A 26,882-nucleotide genomic window follows, 5' to 3' on the forward strand; every position below is an offset into this window, starting at 1 on the left:
GATCGATTAGTATTGTAGCAGTTCAACTGGAAACCGCTGTTAAGTTACCGCACACATTAACGAGCCGGAATACCAAACAAATATAGGGCCGATGAATTGATAGTCCTTTTGCCTTGTCTTCATTTTTTTTCCTCGGTTCGTGCGACAGCCAGGGTATATATATGAGGTGTGATAACACTTCTATCGCGCTTTATAGGAGGTCGAGTGCAGTGAGAACACAAGCAAAATGCGAACCTTAATGGTGTGTCTTGCCATTTTTCTGGCTTTGGCCGTAATTCTCTGTGATGGGAACAAGATCACTGATAGAAAAGGACAGAAAAACGACACCAAGAACAAGGAAAGACCTGGAGGTATGTTTGGCGCCGCTTTGCTCTTTGTTTTCAATATGAATACTGGCTAGTTAAGAATTCTCATGGCTGATTAGTGTTCAGACTGTGCTAGTAGTTGTTCTCTTCGTCACAGGCATAGCGTTCTGTTAGGTAGAACTTCTCTCGTTAAAACAGACTTCGGTTATTCTCTGCCGCTGAATAAGGAGCCTTGACTAAATGTTCTTTCAAAGCGGCGCTTAGGTTCCTTTTCAGTAATAAGCAGGCAGTACACAAAAAGTCAACTCTCCCATAGTGGTGATTTACTGCTGTGTATATTATACTGTAAGAGTGGCTATTTTTCAGAATTATTTGTTTTCTTGTGTAGCTTTGGCTAACTGCGATAATTTTGGGTCAGATAAAAATTGAACATTTGTTGAGGCAGGGGCTTGTCCATAAAGTAAACAATTCGTTACTGAAGGCGGCGGTGCCGAGTGCAAATCGACAAGGCCAAGCCCTTCGCACACGCATGATCAGTTCACAATCAAACCGCGTCTGGCGGGATGAGATGACTAAGAATTGCGTGTTTGAACGGCTGGATGGGGATGACGTTCAGGTACAGTGCAGTCTCCAGCTGGACGAACCATCCACTAAGGCCTTTAAGCCTGAACAGCGGAAGCGGCGGGTCGAAGCCCAATCCCTGCCAGTCTGCAACCCCGGAAAACCGCCAGGTCTGAAGACAGAGCCCAACGGGTCATCACAATGCGGTGGTCGTCACATAGGCGACCACGAGTACAGTTATGAAAGGCTTGCCGACTTAGCGATCGGCGGCGCGGAGGTAGTGCTTTGCTGCGCTCGCGCCGGCTCTGCCTCATCGTCGTCGCAATGAGGAAAGCGCTAAGAAGGTTTTCTGATTTTTCACTTATATACAGTGAGTATATCTTTTAGAAAAATGTGCCCGCGAGGCCTAGGTTACATTGTCTGCGTCCAGAGAAATGAACTTTTTTATCGTAATTACATGCGCTGATTAAATATCCGACCCAAGGACGAGCTAATTAGAGAATTCATATTTCTCAAGAAGCCTTTCGGTATGTGCCGTAATGCATTCTAGTAAAAAAAGTGTAAGAGAGAAAAAGCGAATTGCTTTTTTGGTGGTATTAGTGTGACGAGTCCTATTCACAGCAGCCAGAATTTGATAGTGGAGAAATGTGAAAATTCTGGTGCACATTGGTTGTAGTTAACTTTGAAGCGAACCCAAGAGCACAGAATCGACCTGACAGGAGGCGCTACAGTGCCTCGCACTTCCCAGATTGATGCTCTCGCAAAGCCCTAAAACCTTATATATTCTAGATTTTTGAGACATTAAGGCAAGGTCCAGGCTGTTCAACGCGAAAGAAAACGAGACTGATAACAGCGAAATGAAAGGCATGACTCCTGACTCTTACATAAATAAAATAAACACTAAGGAAAATAGAGAAATTTGTGACTGGAAATGCCATTTTTGTTCGAATGTTGTTGCACTACTTGAAACAGAGCAATAGAAGGCGCACAGACACCAATCAAAAACGACCAGGAAATGCACTGTTTCAATTTAGTGCGTTTAGTCCTCTATCACGAGAATGCCTTTTCCTAAGCCGCAAAACAGTTTTCACCTGGACATGTGTGAGATATGAGGTAAAAAGATGAAATAAGGTCCAGAGAGGACAGAAGTTAAGGTGATATAATTTTGTTAATTTTGTTATTCGACGTTTTGCGGGATGGCTGTGCTGGAAATGGAGTAACTGTGACCATGATTACAAAACATATGATTATAGAAATACTTTTCAAAACGCGGTTCTTCAAGCTTGAAACATACCTGAAGCAAGCTTGATAGCAACCGCTCCATCCACATTTTCTCTCTCTGCGCTGTTTTGTCCGCTGAATAGGTCAACTCATTTTGCACAGAATTGATTCTGGTCGCAGTTGGAATTGGTGATGGGAAGGAGACACAAGGAAGCAAATACACATAGCCCTGTATCACACGAATGTAATGCGCCTATACTCGAGTAATGCGGCCATAGACTTGAGTGGCTGGCTCGAGCTGACTACCTGCGTGATGTCGCGCCTCCGATATACGACTTTTTCAGTACCATTTTTACACTACATTGACTTTGACTTTACACAGAGATAGACTCAATAATTTCACTCGCTGGCAGGGTAGTATTAAACTCATTTACCACCCGAAGGTCTTTTAATTAAGTGTCCTACTATTGACCAAAACATGTCATGAGATTATGGCGGAAACGAAAAGATCGTGCCTATTATTGTAATTAATGTGAACTCCAATATAAAAGGAACAATCTCAAACCGAATAAATGATCCCTGGTTCACTAACGAATGCAAAAGGTACTTAAACAGAAAAAAGAGGGTATACAGAAGAGCTTCAAGAACCAATGCACCACTCGACTGGATGAAATATAAGGAAATTGCTGCGCTTACTGAAAGAAAACTCGAAGAAGAGAAACAAAAATACTATAACGACACACTTCCGAAACTATTAAAAAGTGATCCGCAAAAGTTTTTGCGCACTGTAAATCCTAAAAGCAGCAACATTTTACCAGCACTAACTACAGGAGTGGGCTCGCCCTTACCGTTAGACGAGTGCGCCGAAATCTTCAACAAATCTTTTAGTGACATGTTCACAAATGAACTCCCCACTGATAATTTACCGCCCATTTCTCCAACATACATACGGTTTCAATTTGCACCTATTACTATCACAACAAATGGCGTCGCCCGCGCAATCGACAAGCTAGAACTAAAAAAGGCCCCAGGACCCGATGGGATCAGTACAAAGATTCTGAAACTAACATGTCACGAATCATCTGGTTTGCTCGCGCTGATATTTCAACAATCTCTGGATACAGGACAGCTCCCGGACGACTGGAAACAAGCACACATCATTCCCGTACACAAATCAGGAAGTAACACCGATCCAAACAACTTCAGGCCTATCTCACTTACTTGTATCTGCTGCAAACTACTAGAGCATATCTTCTTTTCCCACATCATGAACCATCTGAACCTAAATAACTTACTTCTCGAGAACCAGCACGGATTCCGGCAAAACCGATCATGCCAGTCGCAACTCTTTGAGCTTGTGACTGACCTTCATCATTCCCTACACATGTCTCATCTCACAGACGCCTCTAATATTACTTCATCAATACGGCTTTTCGCAGACGACTGCGTAATATACAGGCAGATAACCACCCCGACTGATGCACTAGCTCTCCAATCAGATCTAACAGAACTAACTGAATGGTGTTCAACGTGGCAGATGGATATTAATGTCAGTAAAACTAAGCATGTAAGATTCTCTAGCGTAGCAGAAACATCACAGAATAATTACCGGTTAAATAATAGCGGAATTGACTCCGTGTCGTGTATAAAATATCTGGGAGTGTTTTTCAGTCAGAACTTAACCTGGGATGCTCACATTGAATACATAACTAATAAAGCCTTTAAAAAAATTGGTCTCTTGAAACGCCGTTTACCCCTTGCGAACGCTGAAACACGGCACAGCGCTTATACAACGCTTATCAGATCATCTGTTGAATACGCTTCTGTTATATGGAACCCCTCCCACGCGATTCTTACAAATGCTCTAGAAGCAGCACAAAATAAAGCCGTCAGATTCATACTGTCATCCTACTCACGTCATCAAAGCGTATCAGCAATGAAGCAAGCCATGAATCTTCAACCTCTTGCTACACGTATAAAGTTCGCCCGGTTGTCATTATTTCACACCTTATACTATAGCGAAACGCCATTCTCCCGAAATCATATCTTTCCTGCACCTCATTGTTCAGCTCGCCTGGATCATGCGCATAAGGTACGTCCGATTTTCGCTCGCACACTAAGACATCAGAAGTCACCGCTGGTTTTGTCAATAAATGAATGGAACTCATTGCCACCCAGCATTGTCGGCCGTACTGAATTATCATCTTTTCAAACAGCTTTACTAACATTTCCGAACACGGAAAATGCGTCATAGAGTGCTGAATGATTTACCGTGTCCGTGACTTTTTGGCGGTCCTTTTTTGCTTTGCCATTTCTTGTGTGCTGAACAGCTCCGGAGCCTCTTTTATGTGCCATTGTATTTTTAGTTACTTATTTTGCCCTAACTATTACTCACTTGTTTGAACGTGTTGAATTTTGTGGTTTCAATATGTTATACTGCACTTAACCAAATGTTACCCAAACTCTGCCCTCTGTATATTTACCATCATTTGTTATGAGTTGATTTGTTATGTGTGCTTTCTTTTCATCATCCCCCCCCCCCCCCCTATGTAATGCCCTCTTCTGGGTCTTTAGGGTAAATAAATAAATAAATAAATAAATAAATAAATAAATAAATAAGTAAATAAATAATTTTATTTTTCTTTGGAAATCATTTAAAATGTCATCTTTTGATGAAACTCGCCTTTATCGCTGGTTTTTTAAAACTGCAAAGTGTTTTTATCCGCTTTCAGCAGTGTTAGTCATGTTTTCTTATAGTTTCCACGCCCTTCAGTGTTCGTACCCTCTCGAGTACCAATTCTTTGCAAAAATATTACACAGCGTTTCGAACAGAACCGCTGCAGAATGCGGTCCCTTAGCAAACTCTCTTTTGTGGCGAAAAAAATTGGACGCTTAAAATGCAGTTTTCCCGTTCCTTTAAAATAAACCATTAGAAAAATTATACACTAAAACAAAACGTTCATTAGAGGACCAACACTCATGAGGCATACATTTCTCAGGTTCAAGCACAAATATGTAAACTATAGGTATTTTATGTTTGAGAAACATTTATGACACCAAATTTATGCAGTACTCTGCGCAGGTGCTACCTAACAAAGAATCAGCAACCAATCAGACTCACTAAGCAATAAATGTTAGTCAAAGTAGTTTTTATTAGCTATTTAGGCACGTACTCAAGCCTTGGTAGAAAAGCAGCAAAACTTTGGCATAGCCGGTCAGTAGCTGCACTTTATTTTTTTTTATTTATGCATACTGCGGCCCCTGCGTGGGCTATTGCAGGAGTGGAGTTCTTTACCAACGTGCTGCCGGGGACGAGGAAGACGAAGAAGCGGGCAGTGGCGCAGATAGACGGCTCGCGCAGGCCAGCAGTGACATCAGCGCCAGAAGTCGCGATTTCTTGTTCTTCGGGTTGCTACCACTTTACAATTGATGGAGGCTTTGGAGTTCACTGCCGTCGCGATGCTGGAGCTCATGGGTTGTCATTAGCTGAGGTCTTCAGTGCAGTATTAATGGTTACTGACTCCTGGTACAACCCTAGCATTCAATACGCAATCCGACCCCGCGTCTCTCCCACGCCCGGTTCCAGCCGCGGTGAAACAACACTACGAACCAAGCTCACTGACCTTGTACCCCGGGCCACGTGACCTGAGCCGTTTCTAAACGTCTATACTTAAAACATAGCACCCCCACTGCTGCCAATGGGTGTCTCTATCGGACTCGGCAGTTTGCTTCTATTGACCACTGCCCCTGCAGTGTTCATGGTCCACGATTCATTGGCTCATCATTCGCTTATATCCTTCATTGTGGTACAAAATCTGCAGTTTTTTCTCTTTTTTCTGCAACATTCCCGGCACCCTCATGCTAACGTCTTGTGTCTCAAGTGCTTTATTACAGTTTGCGATCAGGACGATCGCCCAGAGACCTTTAGTTATATCTCAGATGTGTCTCACAAAGGCGAAAACGTAAGCGGTAGCCCGGGTGAAGTGCTCGCGCTTGTCTCGCTCCCATTAAAGGGGCCTCAACACTTGAACAGTGCATTGTTTTGCCGGTTGGTTGCATAAAATGAGTTATAGTGATGCTATTAGCATCGGTCGTTCCACGAATACTACGCTTTAAATATTTTATTTAGCTTGCAAAAACAAATTTATGGCGCTGATAGTGTCACCATACAGTGGCGGTTTTTAGCAGTCGATGTGACATCACTGGGCGGAAGCTTGATTATTGGAAAAACAGTAAATAGACTGCAAATTGTGCTAATAAATGAAGATACGTTCTGAATCTTTTTGCGTTTTATAATACATGAACAAAACCAACTTGTTTGTCTTAGATAAAAGCACTGTAAAGCAAGTAAAACAAAAAATACACCACTAGAGGCTCTGGATATTTTTTGCATCGAAGGACTTTGCGCCTTTCTGTACACATCGTACGACCTAGCACACAACACTTACGGCTACTATGTATGTATCTGAAAACGGCTTCGCGGAATCGATCCGATCGAGTCATTACACTCTACAAGCGTTCGTTTCGGTCCCAAGGAAGGATACAAATAAGAAAGCCATTCGTTTCACATCAAGCAGTGCGCATCGTCAGCTTGTGGAGGATCACCGAGCAGCTGCGCCAGATGGCGCCACATTCCCGTCAACAGCGCGCGTGCTCCTTGCTCGCCGTGACCAATCAGCACGTTCCTAGCGGCGGGTCATGGTAGACGGTAAGCAGTAGCGGTACTCCCTATGCTAAATATATCTAGTATCTTGCGCAGGCCGTCACTCCGTCACAGTATCTCGTGCTGGAATTCAGGTCCGTAAATCAGGGAACGTCACTGGTTAGTGTTTGTTCCTTTCTGCGCCGTCGACGTGACGATGAAGCATCGCTAGGTCACCTGGGCGTTCACGTGGTTGTTGTAACAATGCAAACGGCGCTAGCAGCATTGGCAAGAACGAGTTACAGCGATTAGGCAACGATGGTGTGCAAACTTCCGCGTCGTGCTCAGGCTGTTTTGATTTGTCCCGCCCAGTGCCGTTTTTGGGTGAATGAAATGGGAAAGGGAAGCCGCGCGAAAATCAAGTTGAGGGAAGCATTTTGTTTGCTTCTGTTTTTAAATTTCTTCCTTGAATAACTCCCGCTCCTATGCAGCGATTCCTGCAATTCTTTTTGAGTATGCATCCGTGTGGCAAAGAATCCATCTGAAGTATAGCCGGCATCCGCTCAAGCAGTGTTTCGCAGCCCTTTTGAACAATATCATCACCGTCTGTCCTGAGGCCTTGTTCTGAGGTTTGTAAGTACGTAATAATTTCTTCAAATTTAGATGTCGTCCTAATTGTTAGAGCGTATACTATTCAAAACGATGTACTACTAACCCAAACCGTTAGCATAAAGTGTGAAATGAAAACAAAGTGAACTTCTAGTACAAGTGCACCAGTGCCAGGAGCCGGCATTGGTACTGGCCCACACACATATCTGGACGGAATTTATGTTTCAGCGAGCTGCCCGGACGGAAACAGACTACCCATCCCTGACGGCCAAAACAGAACCAAGCAGGAGAACCCCTGCTACCTGCTCCAGTGCAACAACGGTGAAGTGACTAGGACCAAGTGAGTATGTCGGCTGATAATAAATAAGTTTGGTCAGGAATCTTTCCTTCCTTTTTGGCGGAGTAGCGTGAGCTTCAGGAAGAGCGAAACAAAGCATTTTATGAGAGAGAGAGCAAACGCAATTATTTTTGGAGAGGGAAGTCTGATGACACATGCTGCTGTTCACTGAGCTAAATGCATCAGCGGAACTGCACCAGGCTAGGTTATGGAAAATTTGGTTAAAAGATGGAAAATGACAGGCATAGAGGAAGGATACTCAGAGAATCGGGCAGTGTGGTCGGCCGGGCAGAGGCGTGTATAGAGAGAAGGTAGAGAGAATGCAGTTTGGGGGAGGGAGAAGAGGAGGAAGCTGCCGAAGGCAGATAGTAGAGAATGCAGTCTCATATGGTCTCTGAAGAGAGATATAGAAAGCTACTCCAAGAGAAGGCCGAGGGGAGATGGAGGTGGCACTGCTGACACGCCCGGGCAACGCATAAGTCGAAAGATGAGTAGAAACGGAAGGGAATTCCTCACTGAAGAATACAATGCCGCAGTGACAAGAAAAAGCACTTAATCGCACTCGCTTGGTCGATACGACGGACATACGTGCGCCGTCGCCGTTAGGAAGTACTCTCAATGAGCACACACCGATGTCGTTCTAATTTTTTTTATTTTTCCTTCTTGGAGTATTCATTCTCTTTATATCATCTTCTTCCTCCTCCTCTTCTTCCTCCTCCTCCTCTTCCTCCTCCTCTTTTTCTCCCTTCTTCTCCTTCCTCCTCCTCCTCCTCTCTTCTCCCTTCTCTTCTCTTTCTTTTTCTCTTTTCCTCTTCTTCTCCTTTTTCTTTTCCTTTTTTCCTTTTTTTACTTTTAGTTTCCCTTTTTCTTGTTCTCTTTCTTTTCCTTTTCTTTTTTTCTTTTTCCTTTCCTTTTCCTTCTCCTTTTCTTTTTTCATTTTCATTTTCTTTCTCTTTCCCTTTTTCTTTTTCTTTTTCTTTTCCTTTCTCTTTTCCTTTTTCTTTTGCTTTTTCCTTTCCTTCTTCTTCTTCTTCTTAGTATGCATGGCACACACCCACGCAAGGGGATTGGCCAAGGTTCAGTAGATAATCCCAATGAGGTATTTGCGCGAGGAAAAATAGGCGTGAGAAGACTGAATCAAGATAGAAACTGGAAAAGTCAGATGAATTAAAGAAATATAAATTACCAGGAATAGAATCGAGCACTTTTGGACATGAGACAAAATTTGTATACAGCTAACAAGGTAATCGATCAGTTGCACTTATGTAATCATGAAGGTAGCCGCAGACACTGCTTAACGGGAATCCCTTTGCGCTCTCACCGAGCGAAAGAATAACTGGAAGAAACAGAGGGAGTCCTATCCTCGAAAGAGGGACCTCCAAATACTGTTTTCTCTGAACTGCGATCCGCCGGCAAGAGAAGAGAAAATAATCTATTGTTTCAACTTGCCCACATGACACACAAGGGTTTGTCGCAGCAAACCCACATCTGAATAAGTACAAATTTAAGTGAGTGATTCTGCATCGCAGAAGCGTCATTGACACCTCACAAAGCCTTAATTTACACCACCGGATATTCCATGGAAACTTTAAGTGGTTAAAATCCACGGTATTGAGCAATGGATCACTCAGGATGGGTGAAATATGTTTGAACCGCTGGAAGCGTGAAGGTTCTAACAGCTTGATGTGAGGGACGGGATAGATTACAGGAGAGCTGAGAGCTGACCATGCCAATAAATCAGCCACCTGGATAAAATAGATGCCCGAATGCCCAGGTACCCAGACAAGTCGGATCTCACGCACTGTGCGCGGAACAAAAAACCTAAGCGAACGATTCAATAAAGATTTTCTCAAATTTTGGAGAGAGACTAGAACTGAAAGGCAGTCTGCAAGAATAAGAATCCATGCTACATGCTTAGCAAGTTTGAAAAGAGCCAAACCAAAGGACAGAAACTCTGAGGAATATAGGAGCATAATCTGGGATACGAACGGAATAGCTCTAAGCCAGCTCCGGCGAATATCCCAACCGCCGCCTTCTCACATCTGCCAGAAGCATCAGTGGAGATAGCAGTATGAAGAGGAAAATTCTGTAGGTGTTCAGAAACGAGACCATTTAAGATATTTGCGTGCATATGTTTCGCATGGGATGGTAAAATATGGTCATAATAGAAGACGGGATCAGCCTGTGTATCTGCAACTTGTTGCAAGGAGATAAGATCAACCTGAGGCGGGGCTAACAGATTCTGCGTGAACCTAACTTGCGGAAGCTGATAGCGTGGCCAATGATTAGTGAAAAACAGGTGTGGTTGGGATAGAAAAATGGGACTACTAACGCCGGGGGCCGGGACAAAGGACCTGAAGAAAGTACGCACTGTTAGAAGTTGGAAGCGGGAAAAGAGATCGGGGATCGGGCTTCCAGATAAAGGACAACGTTTGAAGCTGATTTTGAAAGCCCGAGGCATAGCCGTAGGGCACGCCTTTCCAGTAAAGCTAATGGCTGCAGCTTGTAGTTTGCGCTACCAGAGAACAACACAACCAAATTCCAGAATCGGTCTCATGTAAGCCTTATAGAGCAACAGTCACGTGTCACGACGCATGCCAAACTTTTTATTGCCAACTTGTGTCAGCCGGCCCCGCGCACGTTCCCCTTTAATAACAATATTCTTAATATGTTGTCGCCAGTCCAAAATTTGATCATAAATAACGCCTAGGTATTTAACCGACTCCACCTACGGAATTGGAGTGGAGCGGTATACTAGCGAGATGTACAAAAGAGTGTCGGGCGGAAATACCAGCATGCCACATTTGCTGACATTAAGTGATAAAATTAATTTCGTTCAACCAGACTTCAATAGCATTCAGGTATGCCTGTAAACACTCGTATAGTGCATGAATATATTTTGCTGATTCGAAAAAAGCTATATCATCTGCGTATACATAAACTGTAATGTTTTGAATGAATGGGTCACGAACCAATATGTTGAAAAGCAGTGGAGATAAAACAGATCCTTCAGGCACACCTCTTGATTGAACATAGGTATTAGAACAGAAAGATCCGTCTGTACAGAAGAAAAATCTATATTTAAAAATTCACAAATCCAAGCATAGATGTAGTGCGGTGGATGTAGCTGAGCAAGATTGTTAATAAGGACCGTGTATTCTACGCTGTCATAGGCTTTAGCAACATTCATTGTCACCAAGGCCGCAACTTCTCTCTTACGCATTGAGAGTCGTATTCGGCTCTCGAGATCCACATGCGCGGACCATATGGAACAACCGCGACGAAAGCCAATCTGTGTAGAGCTGAGCCGTTAACGTGATGAACATGCTCTGTGAGGTGACTGTGTACTACTCTCTCTATTAGCTTTACTAAATTTGAGGTTAAAGCAATCGGCTGAATATTGGCTAAATGAAATCCATTCAAAAGTAAAATTACTTTCGCAATTTTCCAACTGTAAGGAATCCAAGAGTTTTCCAATGACGCATTTACAATATCCAGAAGGTGAGTTGGAAAGTCTTGAGCTAAAATCTTTAACATGCCCAGAGTAACCCCATTAGATCCCGGGGCAGCAGACTGCATCGAGGAAACAATTGGGAGGAGTTCCGACACGTCCACCTCAGGATAGTCCGAGCTGGGGGTGAGAGTGTGCAAAGGTTCCGTTTTCTGCACTTGAAACGTAAAGCCAGCCCCTGAGCAATACGTTCAAGGTGTTGCTTAACTTCCTGCGGAGACAATACCATTGATTTTATGCTGTTGGAGTCCGGAGAGTTGTTATTCTGCGCCATGAATCTATATAGAGCGTTCTTATTCTGAGGTTTAGAGAGATACATGTTTAAATTTTGATTTTAATCCTCCTTTGCTTTTTTAACAGTTCTTCTGAAGGATGCAGAGTAGAACTTATCATTTATCCAATTAGCTTGGCTCTGTTTATAGGAGAGGCTTTTCCTTGCTGCTTTTCTAAGGCGATAAGGTTTCTCACACTCCTCCGGTCACCAAGGAGACGGCTGTCTGGCAGGGGCAGTAGCGCACACAGAGAATACAGAGCTCTCGGCAGCATCTTGCAGAAAGGAAATTGCCCGCTGAGCTCTTTCTGCTCGACCTGAGGTAACTATGGAGGGAAGCGAGGCAGATATCAATGTTTTATACTTAATGTGATTTACAAATTTCATGGTTGCACCACATTTTCTGATAGGAGAGGACATAATATTAAAGGTTATTGGAAAGTGGTCACTAGATGTACCTGAGTACTGTTGACCATGCAGATAATCCACCCCCACGAGATGCTAATGTTAAATCTATGACTGAACGAGAAACTCCACGCATAAAGGTTACTGCTCCGGAATCGCAGCAGCGCACTGCATTCATAGACATCCATGACCAGAGAAGCTGGCCGTAGGAGTCAGAGCGACTACCCCAGACACTGTGGTGCGAATTGAAATCCCCTGCGATGACTGTGTTGTTTGCTCCGCTCTGTAAGGTATCCAAACTGTCTGTCCTGAGAACACCTACAGGAAAGTAGACGTTAACAATAGTTACTTTGGCGCACAGTGGAACGGATATTTTAACCGCCAACAACTCGCAGTCAGGTAGCATAACTTTCTGCGAGTTGGATGCCCGTTGACATATTTTTGTAGAGATCATAGTTATTCACGCACCACCCCTGTCATTATTGCGGTCTATCCTGAAAACACGGAATTTTTTCATTGAAAATAATTTAAGGGGAGAGAGCCACGTGTCTTAATAATAATAATAATTGGTTTTTGGGGAAAGGAAATGGCGCAGTATCTGTCATATATCTTTGGACAGCTGAACCGCGCCGTAAGGGAAGGGATAAAGGAGGGAGTGTCTTGCAAAATCACAATATCTGGATTATGTTTGCGAAGAAGTATTTCAAAATCCGTGAGAGAAGAAAGTACGGATCGGCCATTCCATGGCAGAACTTTTAGGCCCACCATTATTATTGACTGGTGAAAGAGGCAGCAACAGCCTCCTTCCGCGCATCAGTCTGGAGGATTAGTTTGGGGGGCCCTTTCTTTGCTTTGATTTGTGGAACAGCTGACTTCGAGGGTGAGGAAGAAGCTCGACGCTTCTGTGAAGGACAGAGCATTTCAACATCCGTGTTACAGATATCTACGTGAGAGACACTGCCAGGAGCGCTGTTCGCAGGCGGGACTTGGGATGTGTCAGGAGGCGACATGGAGTCACTCTTACTAGCAGCACAATTTGGGAGCGATGCAGGCTTCGCCGCCGAAATAGATGATTGAGAAGGCAGAGACAGGCCTGCAACAAGTTGAGATAAAGCCGCGGTGAAGTTGCACAGCATTCGCTCGACCACCACAGAAAGAGCCTGTTCTACTGAGGACACTATTGAAGTAGTCAAACTTGACTCTATATTTGCAACAGATCTTCGCGCACGGCTGGCACATGTATTATTCTTCTGATCCAGAAGTGCATACGCATCTGCTCTCGACCATTCCTTCGGTTTAATTATATCTAGCAGGCTTTGTTCGTCAGCTCGCTTCGAGCAGTTGGCATCATCAGCTGAGTGGTTATACTTGCAGAGGCAACACTAGGGTTGATCAGAGGAGCAGCTGTCATCCGAATGCCCTTCACCACAAACACGGCAGCGGGTCGCCAATTTACACGCTTTACCACTGTGAACGAACCGCCAACAGTTCGTGCATTGAAGTGGACATGCAGGGTTGCAGAGGAGGCACACGATACAGAATTGGGCAGATCTTGAGTTCAGGACAGGAGGAGCCAGCAAAAGTAGTTATAACTGATTCTGTCGCTACACGCACACCATTTAATTCTCTACTGCACCGGTAGACAGAAAGAACCCCCACACCTGCATCCTGAAACTCCTCCAGTATTTCCTGTGGGGAAGATGCTGGGTCCACTCCACGAACAATACATTTGTAACATGCGAGCTGTTCAGGGATGAATGCTTTCACCGCTAATGACTGAAATATTTTTCACTGGAGCAGGTCTGTGACGCAAGCAATGTCAGAGGACTTGAAAACAATGCCTCTACGGCCGAACGGTCGCACTTCAGAGATCTGGAGGTAGTGGGTAGTTAAACACCTTAGCTCCTGCTGAAGAACCTCAGAGGTTTTAATCTTTATAATTCCTTCACCGATTGGTACAAGAGCCACAAGGATGACGTCAATTCCATTTTTGTTAAAAAGGTCCAGCGGCAAGCTTTGGGTGGGCAAGCTGGCAAACCAGGCTGCCGACCCTCCACCCGGGGAGGTCAGCGACATACATGAGCCAAACGCTCCCTCAAGTGCACATTAAACGCGCCTACAGACTTAACCTTAGACCTGGCCAACTCCCCCACACAGAACGGCCTCACCAGAGATGAGCTCGCAGGCACCACCAGGAAACCACAGGCACCACAGGAAACAGCCACAGGAAACCACACGAGCAGGAGAAGCGCATTCACTTGGAAAACACTTGGATGCCAGCCTTCTCATTTTAACACCAAGACAACAGTCATTTTCTTCTTTACAGTCATAGACCGCTGGTAGCCGTCGTACCACTACTACAGCAGTGGTGCAGCGATTAAGCGATGCGCCCCTGTTCAGCCATGGCAGGTGCGGCCGTCGTTGGGGCGTGTGCGACAGAGGCTGCTCTTCACGGGCTATTTCTCGAGACAAATTAATAATTTAAGTGCCGCCTGCAACGGTGGACAATTTGCTAACAATTCGATGGGTAGTGCTTCGCTCCCAGGTCTTCACCTAAGGCTTCATCTATACGGCGTCATTTTGTTTACTCCTCGGCCTTTTACCATTAATGCTCACGTAGTAAAAACTAAAGGATGTTACCTGGAGAGTTAGAACTCGGGGCCGATGAAGCGAGCGCCGAGGCCATATTCCGAGAAAGTGGAGCAGGCTTAGCGCAGCGCGGAAAGAGGACGTTTTCCTAGGTTTTTAAGACAGTCGCGGCCTCCTGTCTCATGTCACCAGAGCAGTTTTGTTGGTGGCATGTTCCGGCTCTCCAGATGAAGGTGATCTAGCAACACGTCTGTCTGTCGCAGAGATAGCAGGCAGCTGGAGCCTGCTACCCATGATGGAAGGTACACTCCACCATGCAAAAGCTGACGATCCTGAGGCGGAGCATCAGGCAGACATCCACACATGCCAGACGTCCGAACAGGATTGGGCAGGGCAAGCAGCTGGCTTCGACGTGGGTTCGGATGTTGTAACGGTCGCTGCTACCGCATCGTGAATCTCGACCCGTCAAACAGCAATACGCAAGGGTGGTCGAACGGGCTGGTTGGTACTTCATATTTTGGAAACACAGCGCACCTTAAGACAAGGACTCAAGGACTGAGAAAGAGTGCTGTGTCGTTATATCTTCCTCAGCCCTTGTCTTAAGGTGCGCTGTTTTTTCCAAACAGCAATATGTCGGCGGTGACAGGCGTTGAAGCAAGTTGGGCAGCTCTGACCAGTTCGTCGGCCGCCTCGTTGCAGCCTGTGCCAATGTGGACTGGCACCTACACCTGCTGAACGATGTCGCCGCTGTCTTCGAGGACGCGGAGTTTAGCGGCCAGTCGCTGCACCGTTAGCATGTCCATTTTGGACAGGACGAAGACGTGGAGGGGTGTCCAAAATAATTTAGGGCGACGCCATCTGCAAGTGTTGTTGTTTTGCGATATGTTCGGCTGCTAGCTTAACCCCGGTGATATCAGAAGTCGTAGAAGGGGCCAAGAAAATGGCAGTGGCTTAGCCCAGCTAGGGCAGGATATGTGTAGCGAGGGCCGCGTTACATGCAAAGCCAAAATGACTATTCACAAAGTCAAATTCGAATGTTCCCGTTGCCGAAGCACTGGCTCTCAGTCTTGTAGTCTGTTCGGTCATCCTGTGCGTCTTCCTCGCGTATTGTGATTCTTCCCGACATTCTTCTTGTTCTCGTAGGGGTTCGGCGTCGGCGTCGGCGCGACGTAGCTGTCGCTCCGCGGCTTGACGCCGCCGTTTGGCGAGACGTTCTGCCCGCTATTCAGGTGTCGCCGACGCACGCTTTGCGCTTCGAGCTTCATTCTTATGCTGACGGGCCTCTCCACGTCAAGCAACGATTTCGAAGTTGTTCAAAGCAGCTTCTCGCTGCAGACGAAGATGCCGCACACAGTACACGCGCTCGCAGTCAGCTTCTTCACCCATGGATAAGCTCACTAACAATGTGCATACCCTCATGGCTTGTGTACGCCAAGCTCCATAGCCAGGCGCAACTGCAAAACCGGCGGAACCGCGCAGCTGGTTGCCATGGTAACGGCGATTCCTTGCGCGGTAGTGAGGCGTGACATCACGCATCCTCGCAGTGGCAGAGACCGGCGCGCCGAAGCGGCGGACACCTGTGGAACAGCGCAGCTGGTTGCCATGGTAACGGCGCATGCGCAGTTCTGGCTAAGGCTGACCGCGCGAAACGCGGGTCTTACTAGCGTAGTGTAGCTCTCGCTAAAAAATAATTGTTGATTTCTGTTTTCGGTTCCAGTGCGAATCAGTAGCAGTTGTTTTTCCCTTGGTTCCGTTGTTCATATACAGTGTTCAAGAGAGAGAGAGAGAGAGAAGCCCTTTAATGAAGAAAGAGAAAATTTAGCGCTTAAAATTCGCTGGCCTGCCACTCTTCATCGAGAAGGGAATTTGGGAGATAAAGGCGGAAGGAGAGTGGTGTGGAAAAGTTAATATAAAACAAATAAAAATGCGGAGAAGATAAAATGCAGTCATTAAGTAAGCACTCAGGTACATCGGTGAGTAATGATGATACATATGAAATTATGAAGTACATAATCCGACAAATGGGCTACGAAAGTAGAATGCTTGATGATGGGCAGTCGTTCAGGTAACGATAATGGGGTAATGTCTATATATGCGGAACTGGTTATTCTCTCCATTCATATATCCCTGGGAGTCTTTACCACTCCTGGTGCAGTGGTGGAGCGGCCAAGCAGTGCGCCAGTGTCATTATATTGCAGGTAGTGTCATGGATAGGACTTGGGTTGCGTAAGTTGGGTAGCGACTCAGGTTGCTCTTGCCTGGAGCCACTCACGATGACATGAGGTGCCGCATGTCACGATGGGCAGGTTGTAGGTTAAGTATATACTATATAAAGACGGAAGAAGGGGGAGGTGAACAAAAACTAAAATAACACATAAAGGGGGGAAGATAAAATGAGGAGCCCCTTATATCCCTTCTCTTGTCGGCTATATATATATATATATATATATATATATATATATATATATATATATATATATATATAAAATCACCAAAAATTGAGGAAACATAACAGGATGTAATTCACGACGTTTCGGCTGGAGGACCAGCCTTTTTCGAAAAAGGCTGGTCCTCCAGCCGAAACGTCGTGAAATAAATCATGTTATGTTTCCTCAATTTTTGGTGATTTTATATTATATTGACCAAATCAGCTGCCAGAAATCACTTTTGGTATATATCGCGGTCGAAACGTTCATAAACAAAAGTGTAAAAGTGTCTTTGTAGAAGTGCCCACTTCTCTTAAATCTTTATTCTGCGGAGCCAACGCAACCTACGCTCGTAACAATATATATATATATATATATATATATATATATATATATATATATATATATATATATATATATATATATATATATATATATATATATATATATGAAGGGAGCGAACAGTCGCCGAAACCAAGGTGCATAGGGGAACGTTAAATTTTTTTTTAATGTGTTATCCTTATCAGTGGGACAATAATACTTAGATTAATAAATTGCTTAAAGAAAATTACTTATAAAGCAGCAGAAAAAACAACCATGCCGCCGGTGGGATCCAAGCCCACGACCTCCGAATATCGCGCCCGGTGCTCTTACCAACTAGGCTACGGCGACGGCTGTCCAATCTGCTGCTCTCCTGGGTATTTATGTTTACTGGGTGAAAGCGAGCCTTGAGAGTGTTCACCAGCGCCACCCTCGACCATAGCGGCGGACGTAGCACGTCCTGTAATACCGCGAGCGTGACGTAGAACGTCATCTAACGGTGAGGGCGGAAACTGTGCGAGAGCCCTCTTATGCTACCTATGGCATCAAGACTGCCAGAACCGAGACCCTCGTTAAGCTATTAGCAGACAAGTTAAAGGAAATGAGGGGCCCGTTTGACAAATTTATGAAGGGAGCCAACAGTCACCGAAACCAAGGTGCATAGGGGAACGTTAATTTTTTTTTTAATGTGTTATCCTTATCAGTGGGAGAAGAATACTTAGATTAATAAATTGCTTAAAGAAAATTACTTATAAAGCAGCAGAGAAAACAACCATGCCGCCGGTGGGATCCGAACCCACGACCTCCGAATATTGCGTCCGATGCTCTTTTATTTGCTTAGTGCTTTTTTATTCGCGGAGGTTCGGAGGGCCGGAGTTTCCATCATCTGGAACCACTTCGGCAGCCAGGGCCAAGGACGAATCAGCGGCGCCGTGAGCTTAACTAGACACACGTGCACTGTGCCTGAAAACACCCAGACACACACACAAAAGAAAAAAAAGTGGCAAAACATCCGAATTCGGGCAAGTGTCGTGTGGGAGGTAAATGAGAATGGCGTGAGCACTTAGGCAATGGTTCTTCAATTCACCCCGCTCGGCAAGGTAATCGAACTGGGAAGATAGGGGTGGAATGGTGTGTGGGATGAAGAAATTTGTGTGAGCTTGAAAAAGATGTCGCTGGCAAGAAACGACCGAGGTATGTCAAGCTAAATTTGTGAATAAAGTACGGCTCACGTTGCTTTCTTTCCCGGGTGTTGTGGAACCCACCTTGCAGGAATGTTAACTTAATTGCATCAAATGCGTGGTTTCGCTCATTAATTTGTTTTGACAAGGGAAGGTTGGGTAGGGATAAGATATGCGCGCGGTGGTTATTAATGCGAATTCGTAGAGGGTTGAAGGTCTGCCCAATGTACTGCATACTGCACACACTACATTCTAGGAGGCATATTACGTTGCAGAAATCACAATCAAAGTTGCCATTAATTTCCCATTTGAAGCCTGAAGCTGTGCTTACTGCACAGCTTAATGTTTTTATGTGTTTCCAGACCTGGCATCTACTTTTTCCACAGGGACGGCACCCCAAAACCGGCTGGTTATTTGTTTTTGAGTGCTCTAGAATATTTTGAATGTTTTTTCGTCGTCTGTAGACCGCGTGAGGGGGAGCAGTGAAAATTATGGTGAGGCGCTCGCTTTGTTCGAGAATGTTGAAATGTTTTCTGAGTATTTTGTTTACGTTAGGCGGGTTACTGGTGAAGGTAAGTACGACATTTGTTGCCAGGTGATCTGCTTCCTCGCTGTAGCGACGTCCCTCCAGTATTTGCTCTCGGTTGAGTTTATATGCCCTTTCAAGCATCGTCGACAATGGCGGGGGAGGGGCGGGGGTATCGTTGCTTAATGAGGACATCTCGCATACGTTTGGAATTTTTTGCGAAGTCCTCGTCTTGGGAACATATTCTTTTAAAACGATGTGCCTGAGAGTATGGGATGCTCGTTTTAGAGTGACGAGAATGGCAGCTTGGGAAGTGTAGGTATTGTTCGCGGTCCGTCGGTTTTCTATATACACCGGTGGTAAGTAGGGTAAGCCTTCGTTTACCGAAATCTTAACATCTAGAAAGTTAATTGTGGTGTTGGAGTACGTGTAAGTGAAAGATATGTTGGGGTGGGCGAGGTTGAAGTTTTCAATAAAACAAACGAGTTTTTGCTCTGTGTCAGTTCATTTTAAAAAGAGGTCATCCAAGTAGCGTTTGTATAGGGTGGGTTTAATGGGGCAATCTTTTAGATATTTGGATTCAATACTATACATGAAGATATTGGTGTAGGTGGGTGCCATACTTGTACCCATGGCTGTGTCGTTAATTTGCAAATAGTGTTCATTGTTAAATTTGAAGTAGTTATATTCGAGTACGATTTTCGCCAGTATTTCTAAAACACGTGGGTTAGGTGATTCCTCCTTTCTCTTTTGTTCATATGCTTCGATCAGAGATTTGATACCATGGGAATGAGGAATGTTTGTGTAGAGAGAGACTACATCTAGTGTGGCCAGGAAGGCTCCTTCCGGGAGTTTGAGAACTGCTATTGCGCGATAGAAATGGTTTGTGTCGCGTATGTAGGACGCGTGTATTGTTGGAATATGTGAAATTAGTGTGTCAATGTAACTGGAAATTGGTTCCGTAATAGTGCCGATGCCGGATACTATAAGGCGGACAGGATTGTTCTTTTTGTCGATTTTCGGTAACATGTAGAATCGTCCTGGCGACATGTGTGGTGCGGTGAGGGCTTTAGATAACCGTAGGGATATGTCCCCATTCTTCGCAAGTTGACCCAGAGTCTCCGCTACAAAATGTTGATATTATGGAGTTGGGTCTGTTTCAAGACGCTGATAGAAACCAATGTTAGAGAGTTGTCTGAAGCCTTGTTCAATGTATTTTTCGCTTTCCATGACAACTATACCACCTCCCTTATCCGCTGGCTTCATGATTATATCTGTCCTTCTGCTCAGAGCCTTCAATGCATCCCGTTCGTTTTTAGAGAAGTTCTGCCTCCCTGGACAGTGGTTCTTGTAGGCGTAAATAATGTCTTTCTGGACGGCGTTAATGTACATGTCCAAGTGTTTGGCCATTCCTATATTAGGAGTCCACTGGTGGTTAGTAAGGACGAGATCTCTGCTATCCGCTGTAACCCGTGCCCGATCAAAAAAGTATTCCCGGAGTCGCGACATATGTGCAAAGTTGTCCAAATCTTTTAACACCGAGAATTCGCTGTATTTACCGGTGGATGGGCAGAATGTAAGGCCTCGAGAAAGGACGGATGTTTCCTCTGTTGTTGAGGCCCTGGTTGATAGATTAATGATATTATGCTGGAAAGCAAAGTGGGCGCTTGGAACAGCAGGATTATTGTTAGTAGATGGTGTCATTCCAGGTCGTTCTACGCGTGTTTATTGAACTGTTGATGTTTGTGTCGTTCTACTGGATTTGTTGTTGGAGCTTACTATAATAGTGGAGTTAATATTTTTAGCTGCATTCGTTCTTGATTCTTTTTATCTTGTTACTGAATTTGACCACGCGAGGTGTGGAACCCCGTCTCGATTGAATTTTTTGCGTTTGGTCTCGCGTACCTAAGTCGCTCTCTTTTCCTCAAAGAACATAAGCTCTGTGGCCTCCGGTGCGGTAAGGGTAATTTGTTGATGAGCACGACTCTCTTCCATTCTCAGAGCCACCAACGCCTTCTCAAAGTGGGCAATGGTAACTACAAGCAAATTTAAAGAGGAAGATTGTAGTATACGATTCCAATTATCCTTCTCGTCTTCACACAGGTCACCCATTGGTGGTGTTAACGACATTTGTAAACCTTTTGGTACGATTTTTGATTGAAGATAGGCCTTTAGGCTATGCATATATACTTCATGCCTAATTCGTTTATCCGCAATTTTCCTTCATTTTAAAAATTTGGAGTTATGTGAGGAAGGCTGTCGGTAGGGTGAGCGAGAGAGAGTCGGCGTACTCACGCGGCCTGAATGTCACTGTTGACGAACCCGTTGTTCCGAACCGCAGCACTTTCGAAGATCGTAGCGTGACAGAGGGGTCCTGAGAACTGTATTTCTTATTTTTTATATTTGTGGTGTTGATCAATGGCGACTATTAGTGACTGTTCTATCACTTCAAGGAAACAGATTAAAAATGCAAAAGAAAAACAACCATGCCGCCGGTGGGATCCGAGCCCACGACCTCCGAATATCCGTCCGGTGCTCTACCAACTGAGCTACGACGGCGGCTGTCAAATCTCCTGCTTTCGGGGGTATTTATGTTTGCGTGTGATGTAGCCTTGAGAGTGTTCACCAGCGTCACCCTCGTTTATAAGCGGCGAACGTAGTACGTCCCGCATTTGCCGCTGGTGTGACGTGGAACATCATCGACCGGCGAGGGCTGAAGCTATGTCAGTGCCCTGTTATGCTTTGAATCCATCAAGGGTGCCAGAACCGAGGACCTCGTTAATAAGCAGACAAGTGAAGGGAAATGAGGCGCTCGTTATACGTATGAAAGAAGCCAGCAGCCACGGTTGTAAGTTCGCGCTCTGTGTTGTTGTGTCTTCGTCTCGTTCTGTGAAAACTTAAGCGCGCTCAACCACCAAGACCCACCTACTAGGCCCAGTCCTCGCCGTTTTAATGAAAGCCGCCGAAGCAGGAAAGGAACCACTTGATTGCGCTCTTGCGCAGCCTCAATGTCGCGCTGCGAAATGCCTGCTGACCTGCTGAGTGAACGAAGCGCCCACGATCACCGTATCGAGATGAGCGGCCGACGCCACTCTCAGAATAGATTCTGAGCACTGTCTGGAGCGCTCAACAAGGAAACGCATAGGCGCAGTCACGCTATTTTTTTCTTCATGTTTCTTGGGCGATCTTTAATATCTGGAAAAAAAGCACCCGTAGAAGGTACGTTGCTAGAAAAAACTGGATCAGTTCTTTCTTAACCACGTTTTACGCTTAGGCATTAAAGCCATAAGATGTACTCGGAGTATATATACCAAAAAAGGATTTTCGTCGCGACCTTTTGGTGGAAAAGAAACCGCAGCAATAAGAAGACTAGCATCTCAATGCGAAATTGATATAAAGCCCGCTGACATGGGTGACGCCAGCATGGTTGATAACAAAACTAATTGAATTTTTTTCAAAGCGCTAAAGCAACGCAGACAAAGAAGGAAAACCGACAGGGGCGAGTGCTCTTCGCTGTCGGTTTTCTTTCTTCTTCAGTGTTTCTTTAGCGCTTTGAAAAAATGCCACCAAAAAGCCCTATCCGCCACACTACAAAACAAATTATGTCGCTGAAGCCGAAAGAAATTGTTAATAGCTTCATTTACCGTCTTTTGGATAGCGATCGAACTGCTAAGTTTAAAATTGTTTTGGAAGAAACCCTATCCAATTTCGTTCTAGGAGAAAATTTTGTATGCGTACAGGCTAGTCAATAGTTACATTCAGCCCTGAATCAAACGGATCAAACGGGACATAAATAGCTGGAGAATGATTTGGTCCGAACTATGTCAATATAATTATGGGCTATTAGAAGACCAGTCCATGCTACACACCCAATAAACCCCTTTTACTAGTGTTTCATTCGCGATATTTTTTTTTATTTGGCAGCATGCTGAAGGAGAACTTCTGCCATTCATCTCGAGTTTTATTAACAAGCATGAAACCATTACTTTCTGTGAATCCTCCTCGTCAACCGGAATTAGTTTTCGAGATTGCGTGTGTATAAAAATGGGAAACTTTAACACTAATTTATACAGGATACATAGTGGCAGATCACAATGCTTACATTTCGAAGGCAGCCACCTTAAAGAATAGAAGACTAGCATCAAAAATCACCAATTCGTCAGCTTTACGAATATGTTTTGACGAGCGCGACATCAAACGAGACTGCACCAACATCTGTAACGGCCTTATTTACCAAAAATAGCCAGCGCGAATAATAAACGATGCGGTAAAACGCGCAGGCCTTTTTGAACACGAGGAACAGCACAAAGCAGAAGAGCAGCCATCCGATCAGTCACTAATCAAATCTGGTGCACTCAGCATCGGTCTCAGACGTCGCTGGGTGGGCCATTTCGCTGCTATCTATGCATTCAATCGCGTTGCAAAGTTTTATCGCAGATAACATCAGTAATGACATCTGGCACTGCACCGAACTTTAATGTGAAAACTCGGGGTAAATACTTACTTGATACAAAGAATATAACTTACATGCTTGAGTGTTCCATCTGCAAAATTAAATATATTGGCCAAACACAAACACTCTTCGGATATTGTTTTAATAATCATAAAACTATTTGCGAGACAGAAACTTTATTCTCATTTCGAGACACTGCCTAAACTTAATATCTCTAGATATGTAAACATTAATAACCACCATTTCGAAAAAAAAATTCGAGTAACCTTACTGCATCATGCTTTAGCACTAACACTGAACACGCAGCATGAATAATTCCAGATAAAGAAGTTCAATGCTGTTTCTTGCGGTCTGAATTATGTTGTTGGCAAGCTATCCTGTCTCCCGTCATACGCCCATTATTTCATGGTATTCATATCACACAGTCTGTCACAGGATGCCATATTTCATCAACACTGTTCTTCACCTTTTCCTATTTTTCACTGTTTGCTTTTTTGCTTTTTCAGTACATTGCCTCACGCCACAACAACAGCACATCTTAGGACCATATCTCATAGCCTTTCACGCGACACCTTGTTTAATGTACGCTGGTATTCATCTGTGTCCGCATTTATCTAAATATTTTGGCTCTTGTCGTTCACTGTTTTTGGTGCATTTTAGCACGCCACCAATCTTCCGCGAAGTCTTGATTGTAGTGATTAATTACGATGCAGTAATCATGATTGACTGCTGAGCACTCTTAACGTTCGCCTGCACGCAAAACATAAATACCCACGAGAGCAGCATATTGGACCGCCATCAACGTAGCTCACTTGGTGGAGCACCGCGCGTGAAATTCGGAGGTCGTGGGTTCCGATCCCACCAGCGCCATGGTTCTTTTTTCTGCTGCTTTATAAATAATTTCCTTTAAGCAACAGATTAATTGCACTCTTGTTCTCTCATAGTTCAGCGCCGCAAATTAAAAATAATAAAAATTGCCCTTATGCACCTTGGAGTACCTAACTTTTTCAAGAAGATAGGTCCTCCAATCGAGACGTCGAGGAATATATATATATATATATATATATATATATATATATATATATATATATATATATATAATTGTAACCTTTGTCCGCAAAGCTCTGAGACTGAGTCCATTAGAAAATTGTGTTTTACATTGAAATCATTTGTGCAGCATTCCTTCGAAATAGTCTCCCTCGCAGTCTATACGCCGCTTCCAACGCTTCTTGAGGTCTTGGAAATAGTTGGAAAACGCTTCTTTTGGCAGGGCTGTCAGCTACTGTGACGTGGCGTCTTGAATGGCCTCCACGCTCCCCATCCAAAGACCTTTTAGGCCTCTCTTCACACGAGGAAAAAAGGAAAAAATCGCAGAGGGAGAGGTCAGCCGAGTGTGGCGGATGGGGAAGTACAGTAATACTGTGCTTGGCGAGAAATTTTGTGCTTGGCGAGAAAGAGCAGTGTGCGGCCTTGCGTTATCGTGGAGAAGGCTCCATTGTCCAGATGACCATAAGTTAAGGCGACGGCGTCGCAGTGCATCACGCATGTGTTGGAGCAAGAAACTCCTGATTCACCGTGTGCCCTTGTGGGACGAAATCATGGTGTATGACACCTCTGGCATCGAAAAAAAAGCTATCAGCATTGTCTTTATTTTGGTCTTCTGTCGCCACACCTTTCTCGACGCCGGAGAGCTCGTGGACCCCCATTCGGCCCTCTGCCTCTTTGTTTGAGGATTGTATTGAAAACACCATGTTTCGTCTTCAGCAATAATGCTGTCAAGGAATTCAACATCCTTATATTCCTCAGAGCGCAAATCAGCACTCACTCATGCTCGCGTGTCCTTCTGGTCCTGTGTGAGGGAGTGTGGCACAAGTCTGGCATTCAGCTTTCGTTTTCCCAAGTTCTCATACAAAATTTGGTGGCATGTTGTCGTACTAATGTCGAGAGCATCTGATAGCATGCGGACTGTAGTGGTGCGGTCTTGCTTCACGATTTCCCTGATCCGAGACACGTTGTTTTGATTCCGTGAAGTTGACGGGAGCCCCTGCCTTGTGTCGTCTCCCTCCGACGTTCTCCCCGAAGCAAACCTCTTGTGCCACTCGAAAACTCGCGCCCGCGATAATGTCTCGTTGCCGTAAGCGTCACGAAGGAGCTCATACGTGTGTGCGGCTGTCCTGCCAAGCTTCCCACCGAATTTTATGTTTACACGCTGTTCGAAGTGGACGTCCATCTGTCCAAATTGAGTAGAATGCGCAAACGATGAGGGACAACGTATTTTTTACACGCAGTGTCATCTATCGGCTGTCATAGCAATTAACACAAATAGCTTAGGTTAGCCCGAAAAGATGGCGCTACACATACGCACCAACATTTGTTTTGTGCAATAGTTTCTAGCGAAGAAAATAAATCATTCTCGAAACTTTACAGACAAAGGTTGCATATAGACGCACACATGTTGCCAAAGCGGAGCACTTTTACGCGTGGCGTGATAGTATTAATTACTAATCATAATTAATATTTGTTAGAGCGAGATGGAGTCCTTTAAGGCCACGCCTTATCGGTGCCGTGATGCAGACTGCTTTACTGACACATTCGTGAGATTTTATGTAAGTGCCCATAACATGTGGACAAAACACTCGGGCAAAAGAAGCCTTTTAATAGCTGATTGGACGTAGTGGTTCAAGATGTGGCGAATGGCTGCGTCAGTTTGTTGAGGTCAGGCTTCCAAGCGGCCTTTCTAAATGCATGATGTGTGGCAAAGAAAACTGTATTAGGCAGTTCTGCACTTCGCAGTGCTTGGAAGTTTATATTTTCCATGCAGCTGCACGGAGCGAAGAGTTGATTATAAAGGAGACGACAAAAAAGAAGGGGAAAAAGAATTCCCTGAATGCTCTCCACCGAGGAACCGTATGCTTGGAAAAAGCAGAGAGACACTGGACTTGGAACTTCCTGGCCCTTCTCGTGATTAAAAGAAGAGGTGGAGTTTCGTTAGTATAGAAATAAACGTTGGGTCGGAAATGATCATCCGTCTCTTATTCTCTTCTTTAAGGTGCGAAGAATAGAATTGAACATAAGTGATCACAGAAAAACAATATAACTAGAAGTGAAAGAAGTGAAAATAAAGTTAGATTTTTCTAACAAGTGCTTGAGGGCCATACGTGCAAAGCCTTGGAAAGCATCAAAAAGCATGCAAAAAGTCAACAATAGAGGGGAATCCTCAGGGAGGATGCCAAAGCGGTTATCACTGGTGAGGTTTAAATAAGGCCTTCATTCCGAGGAGGAAAGCCCGATGAGTGAAGGAAGGCATCAAGCAGGAAATATCTAGGATGGGAAGCAGGAATGGCGTCTAGGCAGGATGGCTGCTAGAGATGATTAACTGGTTGACCCACAAAAGTGTGAAAAGCCAGCTCAGTAGAAAGGAATCCGTGGGGTGGGGATGGCGCACAGATTACGAACATGGGCTTTAAGGGCTGTGAGTCTACACATTGAGATATGGAACTGGTCGTATGGTTTGACTAGTTCGG

At 44.7% G+C, this 26,882-nt stretch overlaps 1 protein-coding gene across 1 annotated transcript; it reads left to right on the forward strand.

The window, feature by feature from the left end:
* The first annotated feature begins 160 nt into the window (after nucleotides 1-160).
* Nucleotides 161-26,380, forward strand: LOC144099987 (uncharacterized). Its single transcript, XM_077633037.1, has 3 exons — nucleotides 161-350; nucleotides 7,567-7,678; nucleotides 26,180-26,380. Exons 1-3 carry the CDS (start codon nucleotides 227-229, stop codon nucleotides 26,325-26,327), a joined length of 384 nt encoding a protein of 127 aa, XP_077489163.1. The 5' UTR covers nucleotides 161-226; the 3' UTR covers nucleotides 26,328-26,380.
* The last annotated feature ends 502 nt before the right edge of the window (nucleotides 26,381-26,882 follow it).

This window comes from Amblyomma americanum, chromosome 8, assembly GCF_052857255.1.
Source record: "Amblyomma americanum isolate KBUSLIRL-KWMA chromosome 8, ASM5285725v1, whole genome shotgun sequence".
NCBI classification, from domain to species: domain Eukaryota; kingdom Metazoa; phylum Arthropoda; class Arachnida; order Ixodida; family Ixodidae; genus Amblyomma; species Amblyomma americanum.

Coding starts and splice junctions, on each gene's coding strand:
- LOC144099987 (XM_077633037.1), top strand. CDS start 227: ATGCGAACCTTAATGGTGTGTCTTGCCATTTTTCTGGCTTTGGCCGTA. Junction 351..7,566: donor GAACAAGGAAAGACCTGGAG/GTATGTTTGGCG, acceptor TTTATGTTTCAG/CGAGCTGCCCGGACGGAAAC. Junction 7,679..26,179: donor GGTGAAGTGACTAGGACCAA/GTGAGTATGTCG, acceptor TTTTCCATGCAG/CTGCACGGAGCGAAGAGTTG.